At 37.0% G+C, this 23,359-nt stretch overlaps 1 protein-coding gene and 1 pseudogene across 3 annotated transcripts in view; both read left to right on the top strand.

Moving 5' to 3' along the window:
* Window positions 1–208: 208 nt before the first annotated feature.
* The window catches only part of LOC146451059 (uncharacterized), a 28,368-nt gene continuing 5,217 nt past the window's right edge, over window positions 209–23,359 (top strand). Inside the window, exons 1-6 of one of the 2 annotated variants that reach the window (XM_085099621.1) lie at window positions 209–349; window positions 505–750; window positions 1,723–1,841; window positions 2,659–2,704; window positions 2,816–2,909; window positions 3,487–5,077. In XM_085099621.1, the coding sequence (XP_084955747.1) occupies window positions 661–750; window positions 1,723–1,841; window positions 2,659–2,704; window positions 2,816–2,909; window positions 3,487–3,632 (495 nt within the window). In that variant the 5' untranslated portion in view covers window positions 209–349; window positions 505–660 and the 3' untranslated portion in view covers window positions 3,633–5,077. Of the gene's footprint in view, window positions 350–504; window positions 751–1,722; window positions 1,842–2,658; window positions 2,705–2,815; window positions 2,910–3,486; window positions 5,078–23,359 lie in introns of those variants that run through there. The other variant, XM_085099622.1, reaches the window with a different exon arrangement.
* Window positions 8,397–23,136, top strand: LOC146451060 (uncharacterized; annotated as a pseudogene). Its single transcript, XR_014860131.1, has 7 exons — window positions 8,397–9,665; window positions 13,950–14,215; window positions 14,846–14,972; window positions 18,318–20,128; window positions 20,501–20,540; window positions 22,087–22,180; window positions 23,101–23,136. The product of XR_014860131.1 is annotated as an uncharacterized LOC146451060 (transcript).

The raw sequence follows: 23,359 nt of genomic DNA, 5'->3' as shown, positions 1-23,359 counted from the left end.
CCACTTTTCAGGCTCAGTTTTAATCAAGCTTAACCTGAAAAAATTAAAAACATGTTCAGGACCTTACCCAGTGAATTAAGTAGTATTTTAAACGGACGTTTCCATTTGTAATATCACTTCAAAATCACTTTAAATTTTTGTAATACCACATAAATACCGAGAATCGAACCAAAAGTCTCACTCATTTGAGATTATTGTACAGGCATGTGCTCCATGTAAATTTATGTTTAATTCCATCATTGTGTGTCTTTTGTCAGCTATTTAACTTTGTGCAGTGCATGGAACTTTCTAGCCACCTATTGAAATTGAATGTTGAAGTGGCCACTTGACAGATAAAAGGAACGACCCAGTATGTTATCGTTCATTGATTGAGGATGGTGTTAGAACCGAAAATGTCCCCCAATCATTTCACTGTGGAAAAAAAAATAGTGCATAGAAAGAAGTGCTTGAAAGACAGCAGGAAAAATTTCCCTGTATTTCATTTGATGTGCACATATTTCACAGGGTTGCTCCAGCAGTGAAAAGTGAAAAGACAGAAAAGCAGCTTCTCTATCTGAGAAAGTATGAAGGAAACCATGATCACTTGTTACTTGCTAACATGGCATGAGCATTTACGTACAGCAAATTCAGGAATAATGCTGTTCCTGGTGAGAGAAATGTATGATCCTACTGTGCAAGGAGAAGCATGGTGGAAAAGGGGTAGATGTTCAGTCAAGCTCCACACCTATACATGCTTGGTGCTTCAGTCAGGTGCAAGAGATTCTAATCAAGCAAGGCAATCGCAAGCTTGAACGTTTTAAATTAATTGTAATATGTGCTTCGTTTTGTTTAAATAAAATCTGTTCACTTACCGCACACAACATTGCGTTTTTGACTATGTTCCCTGGCCTTCAAAGGCATTCACAGTCTAGGTTAAAGACTGGTTGTCTCGACATTTTGTACAAGAGGATCGGTCGGAAGCAAGCGATGCTGAAAGCGACGACACAAACATGCCATCCTAGTTTCAGCGAGATTACCCATTTGCTCAAATTCGCTGTTAAAACAGAGACATCCGGAGCAAAGCTACTGTTTACTGTTTGACACGTAAAAACGAACACTTTATCAGTCGAACACAAAGCACGCTTCGGTTCCGCCATATTTGTTTACCTAAAAGAATCCCGCTTCGGGAATCCAAAACTGGGTCAACTCGCCAGGCACGCTGGGGGTGTAACAGCAGTTCTCGTTTCCGAAAAAATCTCCAATTTATTCAGTCTTCTAATTCATTAACTGAAAAGGTTGCTTGCATCCCAGCGTATAAGCCGTCGAAGGTTCGCTTCTCTATAATATTTGAGAGTTAACAACGTCAAATTTCCGCGAAGCAATTATCATCCGGCAGTCCCTCGACGGGAACACTTCTCATTAACTAAATAGTGTTCAGTAAAGGGTGATTAAATGAGATGAATGAGAGATAAAGAGCAATAAATGTGTTTGATATATACCACAGCAAATTAAGGTAGAGTCTTCGAAAATAGTGTGAGGATGTAAAAGCATGTAACATTGTTTTTATTGTTGTTAGTTGATGATTTCAGTCTGCATCCAACTTCGGTTCGTCTTTAAAATGCGCTAACGTCAATCATGGATTAAATCCTTTATACTGTGATTTGATGGCCAAACGAAGGAAGACGTTTAACCTGATGAAGATCCTTTTTAGGTAACCATATTTTTTCTGTCTCTTCTTTATAGGTATCTCCCCGACCCAGCGAAGGTGGTGAAAAGAACTTTCTCCTGGGTGTTATTACAGGCCTGTCTGCCTCCATGATTATACTTCTTGTCATCATCGGCCTTTTGGTTTATCGATGCCGGTACGCAAAGTAACTGAATCCTTCATTTTCTTTCTTGAACGATCTTAAAATGATTTGAGTAGACATTCGCAAATGCGCGAGTCTAACTGATACACTATCGCTCATTAGTGTAAACCTACTAGCGTTCTATCACGGATGCTGTTCTCTTATTGGCTACGCTACTCGCTATCTATTCTGTTGTAATATTTATATCATTATAAAATGAAAGCGTGAACCTGTCTTCTTAAGTTTTGAACGACTAGTAGATTTTTAATAAAACAATTAGATTATCCGCTCTCGATTTCTATCGCACGATAGTTGATTCGGGCTTCACCCTCATCAACTATCGCGCGATAGAAATTTCGAGCTCATAATCTAATTGTTAAATATCGTTATTTTTTATATCTTTCAACGACTTTCCGTAAATTCGAAGTAAATATATTATGACTGTTATTCTCCCCATTAGGTTTCTTTCCTTGTCAAATCAAATAGTAAACAAAAGAACAAAACAACAACAGCACCCTGAAAGAAAACGAACAGAAACATATCAAGAACAATAACTTCATAAATAAACAAAACCAAGCCGGGGGCTCAAAGCAGTGTTTCTTTATTGGTTTTGATTACTTTTCGTTCAATTTTGGCGCTTTCCTAAAGAAATTCAGAAATCCAGTCTTGAAGTCCGGTCCAGATAGGGTCAATAGTATGTGCCTCGCCCATAAAATTGTAACTGCACTAAACTGGGCCTAACAAATGTGAGCTAAGGTACAACGTATGTTTGTTTTAATTTGTATGGCACTCCTAGGACTAAGTACTATTAACGTTTTTGTTTCCGATGCAGGAACACTCGTGCAGGCACTGCTAATGCTACGGGGAACAGTGCTCAGGTAACGAGATTTATTCAAACGTTTGAATCACGCAATGATTCAAACGTTTGAATCACGTATGACCAGCAATTACGGATACGAAAACACTTATTTTCTTTTTGATGTTCGTAGGATACAGTGATGGGAAATCCGCAAACAAACTCGGATTTCGAACGTGACTATGAAAGCGTGAACAATTCCATCAGTAGCGAGCCTTGGGAATTACGTAAGTCAGCCTATTCTGGATAAAAAACGTATCTCTATAAAAGGAAAACTTGGCTCGCCTCATCCTTTCACAACTTTGTGGCTACAAAAATTAAATTTAGACTCTGTTCATGAACAGTCGTGAAAAGTTGTTGACGCAAGCTTCCCCTGAAAATATCCTCATCATCTCATATCAATAAACATCACAGTTATCAGGGTTTATTCCGAAAACTGAGCCAGTGTCGTCAATAAGGGTCGAAGAGAAAGTCGAATGTTGTCTGTCAGTTGTTGACCCTTTGATGGCTGAGTGACAACTGAAGGTCAGAATGGCCAAGCCAGGCCCCTTTTTTTTACTGGAATTTCATGGTTTCAAAGCTGGTTGTAGTATTCTTTGGAGTGATTCGTGCAACATGTTTGTTTACTGCAAATAGCCAATTTTTCAGTTACGTGCTTAGTAACTTGGCCTTTGAGTGAAAACGAGGCTGAAAGTGACTTTGTTTTAATACAATACTGTGTTCCAGATGCTGTGCTCCAGATGAAAAGTCTTTTGCCATAAAAAAATTAATAATATATTAACGCAAATTGTCATTTTGTTCTAGAAACTTACGTGCGCATGGAAGACGTGCCTCAGCATCCACCAGTAAACGATGCTCCCGAATCAGATCAGAAATACATGACCATGCACGGTGAACAAGGCATCCGTGGTTTCGGACATATTTACGAAAACAGTAGTGGTGTTCTGTAGGAGCGAAATACCGTTGAAAAAACTGTTTGGCTTGATTCAGGTTTAGAAAAACGTGTCTTCATTATTCGAGGGGAACTTTATAGCACAGATTAAGGGTATTTCTCTTTTTTTGCAGTGCATAAATCTACTGCGCATGGTGACGAAAACGAAATTTGTATCTGCTTTTACATGGATAAATGCTATCTAGTCTTACTAAAATTAAAGAAAAACGATGACAAGAGTTTTGATTTTTGCAAACATGTTTCGACAGCTTCTCTGTCGAGACATGTTTTCAAAAATCTAAACTCTTTCCCTTTTTATTTATCTGCTATCCACACCTCTTACTAAAATCTAAGTTAAATAGTTTGTTCAGTTTGCATTTGGCGCATAAGTTAATGAATTTTTCATAAAACTCGCCAAAGCTGGAGGGAGGATTTTGCGTAAAAGTGTGTTTTTTTTCCCAACAACTTTGTAGTTTATTGTAACAAAACAAAACTGCTTTACAATAATTACAGTAGTTCAGATTACAAAACGTTATAATTAACAATTTACACTATTCTACAATATTTGCGTTACAATAATTACTAATGAAACTAAAAGGAAACGAGATTACATTACGCAAAATATATATACATATAACTACTCAAACAAAACTAAAACGTTAAAAGGATACATTACACTACGCGAAAAAAAAAAAAAAAAAAATATATATATATATATATATATATACATATACGTACATTTATACTTAGTTGAATAACAAAGAAGGTGGAAAGATCCATTTCTTTTTAAAAATATTATAATTCTTGTTTTTTTAACTTATAAAACGTTCAATTTCATACTTCAATTTTAGTCTGACCTTAAATCTCTGTAAGTCAGGGTGCACGTGATCTCTCCTGCAGTCTCACAGATACAATTTTCCAATGATAATAAAAAAATTTAGAAGGTTTAGAAGTGAAGAGTATTGAGAGGAAATGATTCCAACTACTACATCTTGAAGAGATAATTGGATCTTGTCATTCGTTAAAGAGAGCCAATAACATTCGAAGTTGGACCAAAACAGCCTTGAATGACTACATAGTAAATGGTATAAAGTCTCAGGTACTGTCTCACAAAAACTACAGAGGTCACTCTCTATGAAACCAATTTTGTGCAATTTAACGTTACTGAACAAAATTGAGTTTAATATTTTGTATTGAAAAGCTTTCACGTATGGTTCAAATTGCGTAAAAGTGTTGTTAGTAACTACCCTTAGGAAACCAAGTCTATTTATAATCTATTTATTAACTATTTAAGTTCTATTTAAGCTATTTAAAATAATTATTTCCTATTTAAACACTATTTACTGATTATTTTTAAAATTTAAGTTCTATTTAAAATTTATTTAAAGGCTAATTAAAATCTCTTTGAAAAACTATATCTATTTGACCTCTATTTTAAATCTCAAATAGACCTAATTAAAATCTATTTGAATGGTAAGGAACCAAATGTTAATGTAAATAAAGTTTAAATAGCTCTATTTAAAGTCTATTTTCAACCTTAACAACTATTTGTATTCTATTTAAAAACATCTACATCAAAATAGAACTATTTAAAATCATACAGTTTTAAAAAACATGGAAATAGATTTTAAATAGCTCTATTTAAAGTCTATTTTCCATATTAACAACTATTTGTATTCTATTTAAAACACCTACATCAAAACTAGAACTATTTAAAATTGTACAAATTTAACAAACATGAAAATAGAATTTAAATAGCTCTATTTAAAGTCTATTTTCAACGTTAACAACTATTTGTATTCTATTTAAAAAATATCTAAATAAAAAATAGAACCATTTAAAATCATGCAGTTTTAAAAAACATGGAAATACAATTGAAATAGCCCTATTCAAATAAAACTCTATTTAATTTTCATCACATACCTGTTGGCTTTAATTTATTCACCCTCTCATTGTGTTTAACAACAGTTACCCTCTGAAAGTTGCGAGTTGTCGATGGTACCGATCAAATACATAAATACGTACAAACTAGAACCATTCAGGAATGCTACATATTCTGTAATAGACCGGTATACGCGTCTTTTTCCTCGCTCATCTTTCCAGCAAACTAATTTACAGCAGCCTTCTTAACGACTAAATATACGAGTGATACCGAATCAGTCATACATGCAGGATTGTAGGTTGTAGCATATGTCGCCTAATGTTCGATTCAGTTCTTTAACTCGATCCAAAGCGAAAAACCCAGGCTCCTTTTTTGCGTGTACACAAGGATGCTTTGAAAAAACATTTCCAACCAGAAAATGCACAGCTTCGGGAAATTAAGCGCCATTTCTCCATTCCGTGACATGTGCGTGTCAGAATTTTATCTGAAAGGTCTCCATATTGTGTAATATACCGGTATACGCGTCTTTTTCTTCGCTCATCTTCCAGCAAACTAATTTACAGCAGCCTTCTAAACGACTAAAACGAGTGATACCGTATCAGTCATACGTGCAGGATTGTAGGTTGTAGCATATGTCGCCTAATGCTCGATTCAGTTCTTTAACTCGACCCAAAGCGAAAAACCCAGGATCTTTTTTTGCGTGTATACAACGATGCGCTGAAAAAACATTTCCAACCAGAACATGCACAGCTTCGGGAAATTTTAAAGCGCCATTTCTCCAAATTCCGTGACATGTGCGTGCCGGAATTTTATCTGAAAGGTCTCTTGAGACAGCGAGGGTTTAATCTAATTGGCCAGCTGTCATGAAACTGTTTCAATATATTTCAACCCGATCGAGTTACAAAAATTGACTGGAAAATAAACTTGACCGTTGGTTATTTGACTTAGAAAAGCGGGAACATTTTCAATGCGAAGTATCTTCTCTCATCAATTTGGGAGACAGTTCGCATGAGTTCAATGGTTTGCTTTTCTGGAGCAAAGATCCACACCCGTACGTTTTGTAAACAACACTGTCAGAATGTTCCTTCAGATTGTCTCCGACTGCGTACTAGCCGCTTGCAAGTTCATCACTACAATACTCTGAGAGTCTGAGGTCTTCTTAGGTTTGCTGTAAAATGCCGGAAATTGAAATAACTCGACTTGCAAGTTGTATTTTAGACCATTTTTGCACAGGGGAAAGAACATCGAAGAACGTCCCAATTATTGAGGTGCCGGCAGCGCCATCATATATTCCCTATATTTAAGCGTAAATTATCACGACGATTCACTCTGATTTACTTCGAAAGTGATCGTTATCTTCTGTACCATAAAAATATTAGTTCACGTTAAACTTGACGTAGCTTAAATGTTGTAGTTCTCAACTTGACTAAAATGTATACTTTTATTCCACTGCATACTGAAAGACTGCGCTGTGTGTTGTTCAATTTTGTTATGCATACATAGGAAAATAAACTTAAAGCTTACTGCAACGCTTATGTTTTGAAAATGTGTTAATCGTTTTACTACTAGAACTGAACCGCTATCGCACAGTAATGTTTAAATTGTTAGGCTTGTCGACTTTAAAGAGCTTATTCTCGAAGCAGCACTGTATTAATGATCACGGCCATTCATGTAAAATTGGGGTGGAACACTTTTTTTAGGTCTACACAACTTGGCCTACTTGCACGTCTGCCGCCTCTATCTTGGTCTTTTGACCATTTACCTTCTTGTATTTTTGCAGCGGGTTAATATGATGATTTTGAGGATTTGCATGATAGTCACTGAACAAAGCGCAACACACGTGCATGTCGGTCGCATGTTTTATTGATCTCAAAGGTCGTTTTTGGGTTTAATGCGTTGTGCGTTTATCGCGCGTGTTTATAACCTTTTGTGGTGATTTCTGTTTAGCGACAGTACGTTTTTGTTTTGCCCTTCGAGACATTTGTTTTAGTTTGGTTTGGCTCGTTTCAGTGCGTCCAGAGACAAAATTCAAACCTCACAGTTACTCTACTGAGAGCGGAGCCGTAGTCAATTTCACGCATTGCATATCTCCTGATATCTCTCACTAGAAAAACCAGGCTGCTGGCAGGGTACTCGCTACAATGCTAAAGAAAGGATCAAAAGGCAAATAATCTTAATAAGAAACTCAACATCTTGCAACATTCAAAAACAAATAGCCGGGCCGGGCAATACACAAACTGAAAGATAAAGAAGATAAAGATTGTCGCACCGCGCGCGGTTTAAATCCTATCTTTAGCTGTATCCAGGAGGATACTTTACTGTCACCGGACGCACTGAAACAAGCCAAATCTATAAGCTAAATTAAATTGGTCAAAAGACTGAGACAGATAAACATACGAAAAGGAGTTTGTACTCCCCCTTCCCCAAGCTAATCGAGAAGAAAATTAACAGGTTTTAAATAGATTTTTAAAAATATCAAGCAAGCTAGCTGGGCAGTAAAACTATTAAAAATAGAAAAAAACAGTTAAATAATAAATACATAATTATAGTTTAAGTGGAGACTAAATAGAGTTTAAGTAGAGATTAAATAGAGTTTAAATAGAGATTAAATAGAATATAAATAGAGATTAAATAGAAATTAAATAGAGATTAAATAGAGTTTAAGTAGAAAATAAATAGATTGTAAATTATTGTTGTAAATTAAATGAAAGGGAATCTCTTCAAAGATCAATAAATGATAAAAGGCAGTCTATGACTGCATGTGGCTACTGTCTTATTTTTCTAGAATATTGCAGTCTAGTTGCAGTATGAAAGCAATGTTATATAAAAATTCAGAGGGGTTAATGAACAGTTCTAGTCAGTGCCAAAATGTGCAGCGTGATTTGACCGTTTGCTTACACTTTAATACACAGGGGACAGAAATAGATATGGTTGGGATCTCTCATGGTTTACATTGCTATTTACACAAGATCGCATGGTCACAAGAAATTCCGTGAATCAAGACACACAGATAAACAAAGAATAAGCTTTTTTAATTGAAAAATTTATTCAGACAGACCTGTGTCACACGCCTAAAAAGCAAATTCGTACAATTTTTGCCGCGAGTGAAGCTACCTCAAAATTGGGTTCTTGACGCAATTCGCCGGAATCTGTTAGTCATAATTTCGCCAGGTAAATGGAAGACAGAGGTTATTTGTAGCCAAAAAGGGGAAAACGTTTGACAAGGTGTCCGTTTCTTGAAAGTTCCGATACCTTGACAGGCCTGCTAATTATTTTGCGCGCGCAGTTTTCCTAAACAGGAATTCAATGGTGATTAATTTTAAAAATTTTAAAAGCAGGATTTAAATCAGAGTTTATAGATTCGCTTCACCTTTTCTGTATGTTAATTTTCTTTGAGTGAAAGTGCTAAGCATTTGCTTCTATTTTCAAGTTTTTGGTGAAAAAATAGAAGACGTATTGATCAACCTGTCATTGCATTGATATCAAGACTCTCACAGTAATTATAGGTACAGATCAATTTGTCAAATGCAGATATCTATTAGCTTGCTACTAATATCTGTTTTCTGCAAGAGACTAACATAGAAGGCTAGAAATGGGTGAAATAGTGATTTGAAATGTCAGGAAGTTTATCTGCCTAACGTCACACATTATTGGAAGCGTTGGCTAATAGAAGGAAGACTTGGATTTTATTCACTGATTAACGCCGTGTGTCATTCTTGAGTATCTGGTAAAACAAACTGAGAAAGATATATCTTTTCGAAACATATGTTTAATTCGCAAATCAACAAAGGTTTTCAAACTGATATAAGCAAAATCGGGAGATCCGATCAGGGAAAGTTTTATATTAGTCGGCTCGTGAAAACTTTTCGGAAATCTCATCTGAAATGGAGGCGATGCGTCAGACGTGCATGTTTTTGACTCTTCAGGTTTTCATTCGAGTGACGAGCGCTCAAGTACTCGAGATTTCAAGACAAACAAGTGGCATGGACGTTTTTAATATTCCTTCGTCAATATGTGGTAATCCTCGCTACGGTTGTAGCTCATTTTACGGCGTTGATCAGAACCCAAGTTGCTCTTGTTTATGTCCCGCATTAATTGCTACGTTTGCATTTGCTGACGACAAATGGATGTGTATGGCAAACACAAGAGCTCGAAATAATTTCCAAGCAGGTAAGGGAGAATTGACAGTCGCATACTCTGTCGAATCGAGAATCGAATACGATTCACGTTAAAGTTAATAATGGACTCTCCATCCTGTTCAACTAGTAGCGGTTTGTCCGGCAATATAGACCGACAGGTACGGTTTGAAAAAATTTCCTGACTATCCGTACAAACCGTAAAAGGACTTTTGCGGTCCGTACATGGATTGAAAAATTACATCTCAACACATTTGGACGTTTTGGCTAGTACAAAGCGTCAAGGCACTTTACGGTCTGTAAACAGACGGAAAATTGCATCTAAGAATCTTTCCACGTCTTACCTGAGCGAGGAGTTTGTACAGTTTGACGATCCGTACACTCGTCAAGGCACTAATTACGGTCCGTATACGACCTGGAACGACCGGCCCAGGTACATTACACGTTAAATTATACCGTATACGAACCTAAAACTGTTAACGTTCTGTCAAACCGTACGGATGGTGAGACTGTTTTATCAGACCGCATCAGTTTGTCTATATCAGACAAGATAAGTCAAGATATCTCATATTGCTAAATCAAATTTGTATTTGAGCCCAAACTGTTCACTTTAAACGCAGAATGAAATCTTTTGGGTTAAACTGCCCATACCTAATTGGAGGGGCCCAGATAAAATAACGCTTAAGTCAGTTGTTTCTTACTTCGTAAATTGCAAAGCTTCGTGGATAGATAGGTTGTGGTTTCTAAAAAAATCTTGTTTTCATATCTTGATAAGGATCAACTCTCGTTTATCAACAATGCTTGATTTGGTGTATTAATCAAGGATAGGATAGGAGGATAGGATAATTTTACTTTTACACGGTATTTCCATGAGCTACTAAGGCCCGGTTCATACGTCGAACTTTACATGAGCCGAACCTAATCATTTGGTTCGGCGCATGTAAAGATCGACGTATGAATCAGTTAGGATCGACAGATTTGTATTTGGATCGACCCGCCGTTCTATTCGACTGCGCCAGTCGAATAGAACGGCAAAAGTTCGACTTCGATTCAGACGTCGAACTTAACATGTGCCGAACCAAATGCATACGTTACGTAATAAATTATATAAATTACATCTATCCCAGGGGTCTGCGCGTTCCATCGACTTGGCATGCGCAAAGGACTTCATTCTGAACAAGATGGCGGGAAAAGAGGAACGTGCTTGTTCTTTTTGTTTAGAAACAACTAAATATACTTGTCTGAAATATCTATCCCAGAGGTCTGCGCGTTCCATCGACTTGGCATGCGCAAAGGACTTCATTCTGAACAAGATGGCGGGAAAAGAGGAACGTGCTTGTTCTTTTTGTTTAGAAACAACTAAATATACTTGTCTGAAATATCTATCCCAGAGGTCTGCGCGTTCCATCGACTTGGCATGCGCAGAGGACTTCATTCTGAACAAGATGGCGGGGAAAGAGGAACGTGCTTGTTCTTTTTGTTTAGAAACAACTAAATATACTTGTCTGAGATGCGAAAGATTTTATAAAAAGAATATATTCTTGATGTGCACACGCACTTCAACCGACGGAAACTTTCCAATACCGGCTATATCAAAGGCGAAGCGTCAAGACTTCTCAGAACAAAATCTTCAAAAACAACATTTGAAGAAAACATTACTCTATTCAAACAGAGATTACGCTACAACGGTTAACTCGATAACCTTATAGATAAAACTCGGTTCAGAAGTCAATTTCAGCGAGAGAATGTCAGCACTACAAAACAAACAAAAAACGCGAAAAAACATTTTGCCGTTTGTTACGCAATATCGCCCTTCTGTGCCTAACCTAACACCATTCAGATGAGTAAATGGCACTTGATAGAAACTCAGCCTCTACTAAGAGAGATCTATAAAGACCCTTCCCTACTTTCGTACAAAAAAGGGAGATCTTTGAAAGACGTACTCGTAAGAGCAAATTAGTATTGAAGGTCATATTCTTCCTATCTCGACCAATAGAAGCCGTGTTTGGCCTGTCTTCATTATTTTAATAATAATAATAATAATAATAATAATAATAATAATAATAATAATTTATAATTTTAACATTAACTCAAAAGCGCTTTACATGAATTTAAAAATTTTATAATAAAAATATAATAACTATAAAAAATTATAGGAAATATCAATAAAAACTGACACTAAAATAAATTATTGACCACCCCCAATTCAATTTTACCAAACAGGCTTTTCCATGTCAGAACTTATCTTTCCCGCCATTTTGAATCTTGTTGAGAAAAACAACAACCGCTGACCACGAAAATCTACTTTCTCACTTGAGCTTTAATTAAGTTTGACTTCAGTTAGGTTCGACGCAGTTTCCTTGATGTCTGTGAATCAAGCTGTCACCAGCTTGATTCACAGACATCAAGGAAACTGCGTTCGATTTGCCTAATCAATCGCAATTAAAAATGCCTATATAGACAGAAATGGTAGCCTTTCGGTGCTCAAATTCTAGATAACAATTTTTTCAGCCATAATGGTACTTTAAACTGCTTGCTGACCAATATGATGTTTTCTGAAATCTTAGCAACATAGTAAAAATACCCAATTGATTCGAACAGTCGAAGCACAGTTCACCAAAGCATAATCAGTAATAAGACCTTTTATGGCGTTAAAATTCCATCGAAAATTAAACAACAACATTCCCTTAAAAACCTACAAAAATTACAAGTAAGTCTGAAAAAGCTTACCTGGTGTGTTTTGCTTGCTGTGTTTTCATGACTTCTCATAGCTCCCAAACGCCGTTTTGGCGCACGTGCAGCGGTCGGAAAACTTGAAGTCGACTTCGAACGTTATTTGCAACCAATCCCTGGAGATCCAAAGGCCGATGGTGTAGCATCAGCCATGCTAGATGACAGAACCTTTTGTTTTATCATCCAACATGGCCGCCATACCATTGTCTTTTTGCATCTCCAGGGATTGGTTCTAAACCACCTATACAGCTTTTGAAAATTTTCGCTAGTGATGGTGCGATAATATGACTAGCTAGTTTTAAGAGTTTACAGGGAATTCGATCTAGCCCCATTGATTTTTTTCCATTTATTAGGAGCCTTTAGAGAAAACGGTTTGTCAGTGCATGAGCTGAAGATAGGACTCTGGTTCTATGTCGGATGGCAGTATTTCATTCGCTAAGTTGGTGCCGATAGTCGTAAAAAAATCATTAAAAGCCTCTGCCATTTCATCTGCAGAATTTACAATTTCGTTGCTTTTGGAAATATTTTGAATTTTGGCCCACTTGCATGAGGTTAGCTCATCAATCAGCATCCTTGTTTTGCGCGGGTTCTTTTTGTTCATTTCCTAATTATGTATAAACTACTGCCGTTCGGCTTGTTTTTTTCGTCAGGCAAACCTTCTTTATTACAATAAAAGCTAGTTAATTAACATTTAGAAACAATGTCAAAATCTGAAAATTATTTTTGCTTCTTGCCAATTTCCCTCCTTGGTGCAAATCACAAGGTTATTTATTTAAGGCGGGGGTAAACCTGAAAGCCGTTTTTTCCACGCCACTTAAAATCGGTTTAATGGAAATATCTCGTTCACGTTTCAAGCAATCCAAAAACTCTCTGCTTATCCCGTGAATCTATGTTGTGGGGTGTTTTGTGAATTTTTAGGTGAATTTTGGGTATATTTGGGAGGAGATAGTTTTCCTAGAAGGATTGATAAAATTAAGAGAAATAAGAAATATTGAAAATTTAGTGAAGTTTTAAAATAAGAATTTGTATTTAATAATTAATAGATGGATACCAAGTTAGTCCACTAGAAACCTGGGGTGCTCTTGCGTGGATATCAACTGTCTGTTGGTGTTTTAAAAATCATTTTCTTTCTTTTATCTCTTCTTCGAACCTCTTAAAATTCCATTAAAATTCACGTTTACCCCCACCTTAATCGAAAAACATTTTTGAGGCTAGGCGCACTTTAATATTCACCAGTGAAAGGTATACTTAAACAGATATTCCTGACCTAATGTTTAGTATTAACAAATGCTTCCTTTTCACTGACTCGGCGAACAGTTGGTAATTATGACATGTGTGCTGTGAGCGGTTGACTATGAGCGACAAGAAAACCTTTGTATAGTCTTAATAAATATTGAATTGATCAAATGGTTGTCAGACTTTCGGAACATTTGAAGCACGAACAGAACAGTGTTCCGTTTTCTTTTTATTACTCCATACTCGTGAACCTCAGAACGTGTTTTTGTTTGGATGAGGATGAGAGACAGGAAATTTTGGCAAATTTTGTCAATCAAAAAAAATCATTTACATATCATTAAATTTGTTTAATCTCCTCTAGGTTGCGAAGAAAAGGCTACATTTGCAGGGGAAAATGCCGATGGGCGCATACCTACATTGGTCATTGGTAGCAGAAGAGAAATTTCATTGAGGCTCTGGGGATTGATGTTTTGGAAATGCTCCTTGAATTTGGGATCTTCCTCGCTTGTGGGGTGTGATGGCTCCAAACGTCTGTTCACTCAACAATATATAAAGGCCACATCAAATATGTTTCGACTCTCTCGAAGTTCCTTGCTAGCGCGTTACGTTCTTGAGGTAAAACATTAGGCGCTGATACGGGAAAACTCGTTGAGCTATCACTTCACGAACGAATTTGTTGTTTATGAAATATCGTGTACGTAAACTGGACACGCGGATGACCAAAAGACACAGAGTGAGTTTTAAAGACTTTACTGGATATTAATCCACAACCTTGCGATAATAGGGCAAGGCTCGGTAGCTCAGTTGATAAGGTGTGTTACAATGCTAACGACGTTCCGATGTCAGTTTGAAACCAAGTTAGATAAAACCACGTGATATTCTCAGCAGAATCGATCCTTTGTCGTTTTGGAAGTATGGCCAATTCTAAAGTGACTCAGTACTCTCTAGAGTACAGTTTAACGGCATGATCTGTAATGGGGCAACAAAACAACGATGCGAATTTGGTCTACTATTTGGCGTGAAAATTATCAGCAAACCATATGTTCACGAGCTAAAGGATTGAAGGATTGAAAGCATAACGTCTATTTACGCTTACGTGGAGAGCTGGGGAAGAGTAATGTTGGTGAAATTTTTACTTAAATACAAATTGTACAATAGTTGGGCGCCTTTGATGACTAAACGATTTTTAAAAGTTATCTCATACGAAGAAAATGATTTTAATCGACATGTACCTCTTTTTAACAGATAAACGCTGGCGTTCCAAATAGCAATTTACTTCAGGGAAAAATTATTAACTTACTCCTGGAATGTAGAAAAGTTATCTCTGCTTCAGATTTCTGTCTGGTGTTCAAGCTGGAAGGCAAAGAAACTTGTAAGTGTAAAAGGTATCCTTTTTACAATGACCACACGAAGCATTTAGTATCTAGAACGCGTAAGCGGAGAGGATTTTGCCCACGGCGAGTTTGATCCCGAATTCCTTTCTAATATCTGCGCTATCCCCATGAAACTTGGTGACCTTTCAGAAATTTATCTGAGAACAATTTGATGTGGTCGGTTAATGTTCATCGTTGAATTTGTTGTTAGAATAGGAATCAATTTTTGAGCAGCAATTATTTTAGAAAATGAAAAATCACATTTCTAACAGAAGAAAAAAACACTTTTTTTACAATAACATTTATGTTTTTGGTTTATAGTAGTATTCTGTTAGTGGTTTTGATTGCTTTTCGTCCAATTTTGGCGCTTTCTTGTTGATGGTCTTGATAGAGTTAATGCAATGATCTTACAAAACACATATCTAAATACAATTTTAAATTTTACATCTATGTAGTAAAAAACATCAGGATTTCAAACCGACTATGATAAAGTAGAATAAATAGATTCGACGTTTAAGATGAATTCTCAGTCTAGAACTGTGCTAAAAAAGTTTGATTTTGAAATTTCAGTAGGGATTGAGTTACACTGCCTTATAGTTCTTGGAAAATAGTAAACATCGAGGATACTCAGTCTAGCACTGTGCCAAAAAAGTTTGATTTTGAAATTTCAGTAGGGATTGAGTTACACTGCCTTATTGTTCTTGGAAAATAGAAAACATCGAGGACCATTGCGTGTTTTTATCTTTAATTGCCCGTGACGGATATAGTGTAAAAACCGATTTATGGTTACTTTTTAGCCTGATTTCATCGACGAATTATTGTACAAAACAAGACATTTCAGTGATTTAGGCCACATTCGCGATTTTATTTGAATTTTTTATTGTCGTAATGAAAATTTGCGTCCGAGCTCGTGTCGTACTGAAAAGCGTATTAGAAACAGATAAAACAAAAGTAAATATGCACATTTTGAGCTGAATCTGACAATGGATACCCAGAAATGATCTGAGATTCCCTACCTTAAAGCATCTCACCTTGTGGTCAGCAAGCTAATGGTAGACTACGTGCATACATCTCACATTCCCTTTGTTCCACTCGGAAAAGGGATGTCTTCGTAACGGCGTCGCTAATCGTGTCCCAGTGCCATGCTGTTTTCCCAGGATGTTGGGAAAGAACTGTGATTGGATGTCTGACAGTATAGGAATCGTTCTAATGAATTCTGATTGCCTATCATCAAAAACTAGTCTCATAATGCATGCAGAACTTATGCTGTCTAAAATTGGTTCAGCGGGGTTTTCAAGCCACTCAAAACATGAGCGATTGTTTGCTGTTTTTCATCAATCAAAAAGTCACATTGACGCCACATTGACGTAATTCGTGATAAATACGCGTCATAGCACCACATATGCTGAGTTTAAAATACTACAATTTAGATTTTGTGCAACTTTGTCTTTTCTCCGTTACGATATTTTTTATTGTTTTCACGCTTAAACACCCCTAAAGTTTGACCATATATGGTCATGTGGCGGGAAAATTGAATTTCTTTAATTGGCTGTAGCTTTGCGCCTTTTCATCCGATTGAGATGAGGTTTTTACCAGAAATCATAGAATTCCATGCCAAAAACCAATGCAGCATTTTTCACATTATTTTCCTGAATTCTAATTCTGATGCCAAATTTGGACCTCATTTTAATGTCACGATAGCAGTCAAATTGAATGAAATAATAACCAATTGCTAGGTAATATATCTACCTACTTCCCTTTCAAGTCTCGTTACATTCGATGCATTCTACTTTTGTCTATAGGTTTTTACCATAAGTTTAGAGAAGTGAGGGAGGAAAAGCCCTAGCAACCGACCATCGTGTTAATTCTACGAGGAATCATTGCGATTATGCCTTCATAACATAGATGGAAAAAATGTTTGAGGAACTTCGCAAAACAGTTAGTGAAACACTCCCTCGTAAGCAATTAGCAAACAAACAAATTATTTAACTTTTTCGTGCCGTACAAAACAAACAAATTTATTGACGAGAAGAGTTGACCGTTTTACACATGTAATTAATTAAGAGAGAATACAAGTCTAATTCTGGAGCAAACTAACAACGATTTAACAAAATTTTAGGCATTAATTAAGCTTAATTGAACGAATATTCTGCTTTTCAGGACTTCGCTAAAATACAAAGGTCGATTTACTCAAGTTTAGGGTTCTGAAACTGTCTTTCCTCGTTGCCTTTGATGTAGTCGCAGTCAAAACAACGGACGGAACATCAATTGAAACGAGGGGGTTAAAATTACCTAATTTAGCTTACTACTCTCGAAAGGGAAGGGATGTTGGATTTGACCTTGATGAAGTCCCTACTGGCTAATGCAATGAGCTTTATTGACGACGGCTGCTCCATCTACTGCAATTTAACATACTCTCGGGCGATGTTAACACGTACGTTAATGCACCACTTTCCACATCTTTTAAAATTTGATCAGATTGCTCGTCATTAAGGGCCACTGCTGAAAATCCAATAGCCTTCAAATGTTGTACCTGGTCTTTCATCAATGTTCTCAAAGGAGAGGTCAGTTATAATGATCTTACTGCTACCATGCAGACAATCAAAAACTACATCGACGACGATTGGAATCGCGTAATAAATCAAAGATTTTCCATACACAGTCAGAAGGCTTGCATACACATATTCCCGTTACATAGAGCCTTTGGGGATTCTTCCTGCTAGAGAAAAAGCGAAGAGACGCTAAATATTTCGAGAACATGCTCCACAGCAGTACGAACGTCAGCCATTTTTTACAAACTGGACAAACCGCAGATGGTGGTAATTGAGCTTGTCAACCAATGATGTTTCGAAATATAAAATACAAAGAGCGTGACAATAGAAAACGATTAGCGACGCCGTTACACAGACGTTTCTTTGCCAAGTGTAACAAAGGAAATAATAGACGTCTGCATGAAGACTAGTTAATGGCTATGTTTGGACAATTAAATAAACGCGGGTTTGGCATTACCAGTTATTTGAATTGAACTAGTTCAATCCCACTTGACAAACTTGACAAATAAACTAAAGACCTTGCGGCCTATTTTCTAAACGAAGAACACATGGGGTACATTAAAACCATCATGCTCTAACCTCAAAGTTCCATTCCCCCAACTAAGGAGCTAACCAATCCCACTAAAATTACTCACTTCTAAACAGATACACAAGGTTCTTGATATGGTCGAAGTCACACTTCGCTTACGTTACCAGTTATTGGTTTTTAGCGACTAAGATTCATATAAAAAGAAAGCCCATTTCTTTCTTGTTTCAAACAATTTCTCAATCAGTTTGTACATTTATTTACAGGTCCTGTAGCTATTAAGCCCATAAACCCGACCTTTTCTTCCATAATACAGCCTTCAAAGACAACGTATACGATTTCAACCACATCTTCGGCCAGAGCAGTCTCCGACAATTTACCTACGGTTTCTGATGCTTCATCTACAACCTTCGTCACTTTACCTACCGTCTCCGTTACTACCCCGACAGCGTCTGTTACGGCACGTTCAACCTCCCATTCTACACTGATTCAGAAAGTCTCTGTTAGTTCAAGGACATTTTCTGATAATCCCGTTGCTTCCCCAAAAGGTTCCTATGCGACAACAACAAAATCAGTCACTCAAATGATAGTTTCTACCACTCGAAAAGTAACATCGCGAGCTTTCTCAAGTCTTTCGTCTGGTTTTGATATTACTCCAACACCTTCCGAATCTACAACGAAATCTGCCACACCAGCCGCCCATTATTTCAATGTTATATCGAGAGAATCCATTAGTTTTCAAAAAGCTTCTAGAGTTACACCGAGATAATCCGTTAGTTCTTGGACAGCCTCCGATATTACCCTGAGAGCATCCGTAAGTCCATCAGCAGTATCTAATACCAAACGGAGAACATCCATTAGTTCACCAACCACCTCCGACGCTACAAAAATTACCTCAGTAAGTTCGTGGACAACCTCCGATACCTTACGGAGTGCTACCGTAAGCTCCCAGAAAGTCTTCGATAGTACGCCTGGGGTATTGGTTTCTCTAGCAAAACCTTCCGATACAAGAATGACAAAGGAAATTTTGCCAATGTCTTTCATTATTCTACCGACGGCGAAGATTCCATCGGAAGTCATTGAAGTTTCATCAACAATCAATGAGGGCCAAGAGACTCCCGTTCTCCTCCCACCAACGGAACCAGGGATCAGAGAAGCCACGTTCGAACCAAATGTAAGTAATTAGATAGAGTTCTTAGCCTGGCTGGCTGTTTGACACACCCGTGACATTTTTCTTTTTGTTAGTCGGAAGTTAGTGGTGTAAGGTGAAAGACACTGAAGCAAACCTAAACTGCGTGATGGTTTTCCGCTAATATGGCAAATGGTCAAACCGTGAATTAAACTGTGTTAAGAGTAATAAGGCTGTCTGTTAGTTCATAAAGACGTTTTTATTTTACTTAATGTTATGGCTGGTAAAGGAAAAGCGATACCATTTTCTAAACAGCGTTGAGGCGGCACCAGAAAACAAAACTGACTCTCTCTTTGGTTCCTGCGTGAATCACAACCCGAGACTCATGGTCATGTTGTTACTAAGACGGCAAAAGTTCTGGTGAAATAGTTAGTGGTGAATGTAACCAGTGAGGTAATGTCGAGTAAATGAAGAGGATCAGACGTTTAGAGCGTCTCTTCTTCATCATTTTTGAAAGATTTGCAACCTTCTTTGCCGTCTCATTCCTATGGCACCCTCCTGTAGTTTTTTCTCTGACACCCTTTCCCTTGTTTGTACTCTAACATCCTGTGCCTCATTACTGCGAACATCCCCTTGTAAGAAACATCCTTGCAAGAAAGCCCCTGTCCTTCACAGAAAACATCACGCCGACGATCGAATTTTTATTAAGAGTTTCATTCAGATACAGCCATGGGTACATGCAGGATATTGCAAGCTTTTAATTGATATCTTAAGACAAGCAATACTATGGATGTTTATGTTTTTTCTACCGATTCCTACCGGCACTGGGAGCAGACGGAGAGAAAATAGCAACGATTTATTCATTGGCCTCCAGATAGGGACAACAGCATTTGTTACAGCCACTGTCGTTATTGTTGTTTTCCTTTTTTATCGACGTCTCCGTTCAAAGTAATTTAAATTGTATCATCTTTTAATGTACTATAATAATGATAAATAACATATTACTGTAATTTTTTTTCAACGCAGTGGTCTAATAGTTACAGTGCGTCGGCTTTGATATCAAGAGACCCATAATTAAGGGATGGGAGGGAGCGGAGAGCGCTGTTGTTTCTAGTAAGTAAAGCATAGTCTTCCAACGAAACGGAGATGACTCAAGGTTTACTAACCATATTCTATTCTATACTTTGATATCCTGTTTGATCCACTAGAGTTGTCGCATAAGCCCTTGCATCCTGACCTTGTGTCCATGGGACATTCCCACTTGCCTTGTCCAAAGTTTCACTGAAGAATTCATTTCGAGTTGTTTTTTTTTTTTCACAGCGTGCTGCCACCCTCAAGAAGCGCAAGTGAGGTAACACAGGTGATGCGTTGAAAAGGTTCCTTTTTATAATAACTACCGCAACGATGTTACTACAATTTTTGATAGCACACAGCCCGTTAAGAGAGCTGTGCAAGGTTTGTCTGTGTCTGCCCTTTGCCAGGAGCAGGTGACTGTTGGCCCGGCAGTCTTAGCACCTGTCAGGGCTCCGTTGCTAAGGGTAACGAGTTTTTGAATTTATTGAAAATTTTTACAATGTTTCTTCTCCAATTATTCATAATTCAATGTAAAGCCTTTTCCCCACTTTTTATTGCATTTTTAAAGGGCTACACGGATGCGTTTGAATTTTTTGACATTATTTCAACATTCAAAGCCATTTTGATGTTTTATCAGTAAAATTTTCTAATATTTTTATTGCTTATATTTTGAATTTACAAAGCCCGCGCATTGACTACCATTTTGAAAATTATTATTATTTTTGACCATCCTTGAAACTAAAACTGCTTACTTTAGCTACTTCCATTTTTTTGGATCAGAAAGAATTGTCTATCTCAAGTGACTTGGATATCTACGTCTGAATACCATTGTGAAAGTTTCAACATTTTGTTTACCAACCCTTTTAATAACTTAAACTGCTTACAACAGCTTTTTCCACTTTTTGGATCAAGGAGAATCGTCTATCAGAAGTAACTTCAACGTCTCTCTTTGTCAGAAGTAAGACAAACAAAGAAGAGACAAAAGAGACAGACAAAGAACAGACAAAAGAGCTCGTCAAATAGACTTCATCACAAGGAATCTTACTATCAAAGGTCATACCTGGTTCTGCTACGACATCCACCATTTTGAATGGTTCTTCCTAAATGCAGGACAGAAAAGAAATAAACAACAACATCAAAACAGTAAATCAAAACATTTTTCCAATTATTTCATTTCCAAAATTGTGTATTTCTTTATTATTATTATTTTTTTACAATAGTGGGTTCTGTTATAATTTCTAACATAATTTTGAAGTAATTTCTTTCACAAATTTCTGACTTCAATAAACAAGCAATACATATATTTAATTGCATATTCTAATCCTTTTTGTCTATTTTTCATTTACAAACTTCAATTTTAAAAGAAGACATCTTTCACAAAAAATAATAATATTTAGCCAAATTAATACAGCCAAATTTTTGTTTCATTCTAAATTGAATTTATTATACAACGGTTGCTTTGACCTAATATTATTTTTCTATTCATACATAGAGATTTTATTTATTTTCATAACCTTTATTGAGCTGGGGAAAACTGCATTGCAGTAACCACCATCTCAATTTATCTATGTTCTTAAACTATTCTATTTTTTAACAATTTATTTTTCTGTGCTTACAACCCCCCACCACCCCCTCCCACCCAGCCACACACACAATTTTTCCCTCTGATTTAAAATCGTGTAAGGGGAATCCTTTTCACGGAACCCTCATTTTGACACCAATAAAGGCACAAAGGTTGCTAGTGATTCTGTTGATATTAATTTAAACTAAAGGTTGACGTTCGACCAGCAATCACGATACGATATTGCTTATTTTCTTTTTCATGTTCGTAGGATACAGTGATGGGAAATCCACAGACAAACTCAGATTTCGAGGGAATCTACGAAAGTGTGCACAATTCCATCAGTGATGAGATATGGGAACTACGTAAGTCAGCCTATACAGCGTAAAGAAGAAGTTCCGTTATAAAAAGGAAAACTTGGCTCTTTCCTTTCACACCTTTGTGGCTATGAAAATTAAATTTAGACTATGTTCATGCACAGTCGCGAAAAGTTGTAGACTCAAGCGTCCCCTTAAAAAAAATAATCCTCACCGTCTCATAATAACACCACACATCGATTTATAGTTTGGTTATCAGAGGTTTATTCCGAAAACTGAGCCAATTTCATCAATAGAGGTCGTGTACAAAGGCGAACGTTGTTTGTCAGTTGTTGAGCCTTTGATGGCTGATTGACAACTGAAGATGATATGGCCAGGCCAGGCCCCTTTTATACTGGAATTTTCTGTTTCAAAAGTTTGTTGTAGCATTCTTGGATGAGGTCCCCGCAACACCTTTGTGCACCTGTCAATAACCCATTTAACAGTTGCGTGGCAATTGGGTGGAAACGAGACTGAAGGTGACTTCTTTTATACAAACCTTACTGCTTTTCAGAGGTAAATCATGTTCTTATGTTAAAAAGTTTGCATTTACATTTGAAAATTACTGAGGTTTGTATCAAAGCAAAGTCACCTCCAGCCTCACTTGCAGTCAGAGGCCAGGGCACTAAGCACATAACTGTAAAATGGGCTATTTCAGAACATAGCCGGAAGTCTGATAAACGTTTTGCAAATAATCAACAAATGACTACGAGCTAAATGTGTCCATGCTCAATGTCACAAGTTATCAGGTTTTATTGCGATTTTCTAGTCTATTGCATTTTATACGGCACGAAACATCGAAATATCAGACTGCAATGATGCTTTCATTAATTCAAATGTGTCCACCTTCGAGCTGTGTTCCAGATGAATATCATTTTGCCACAAAAATTATCTATATATTAAGTTAAATTGTTATCATTTTGTTCTAGACACTTACGTACGCATGGAAGGCGTCCCTCATCACCCAGTAGTAAACGATGCTCCTGAATCAGATCAGACCTACGTGACCATGCAGCGTGGACAAGGCATCCGTGGCTTTGGACATATTTACGAAAACACGCGTGGCGTTCTGTAGGAAGAAACACCGTTGGAAAAAATGTCAGGCTTGATACCGGTTTAGGAACTACTTTGTACTATATCAGAACGTTTGTCTGTCTGTGACCATCAAATAAAAATAATTATGTCACT

This window comes from Pavona decussata, unplaced genomic scaffold (assembly GCF_977016875.1).
Source record: "Pavona decussata unplaced genomic scaffold, jaPavDecu1.1 SCAFFOLD_403, whole genome shotgun sequence".
In the NCBI taxonomy this organism is placed as follows: Eukaryota; Metazoa; Cnidaria; class Anthozoa; order Scleractinia; family Agariciidae; genus Pavona; species Pavona decussata.
Note: the sequence above shows the minus strand (reverse complement) of the source record. Positions and strands in the feature narration are given on the sequence as shown.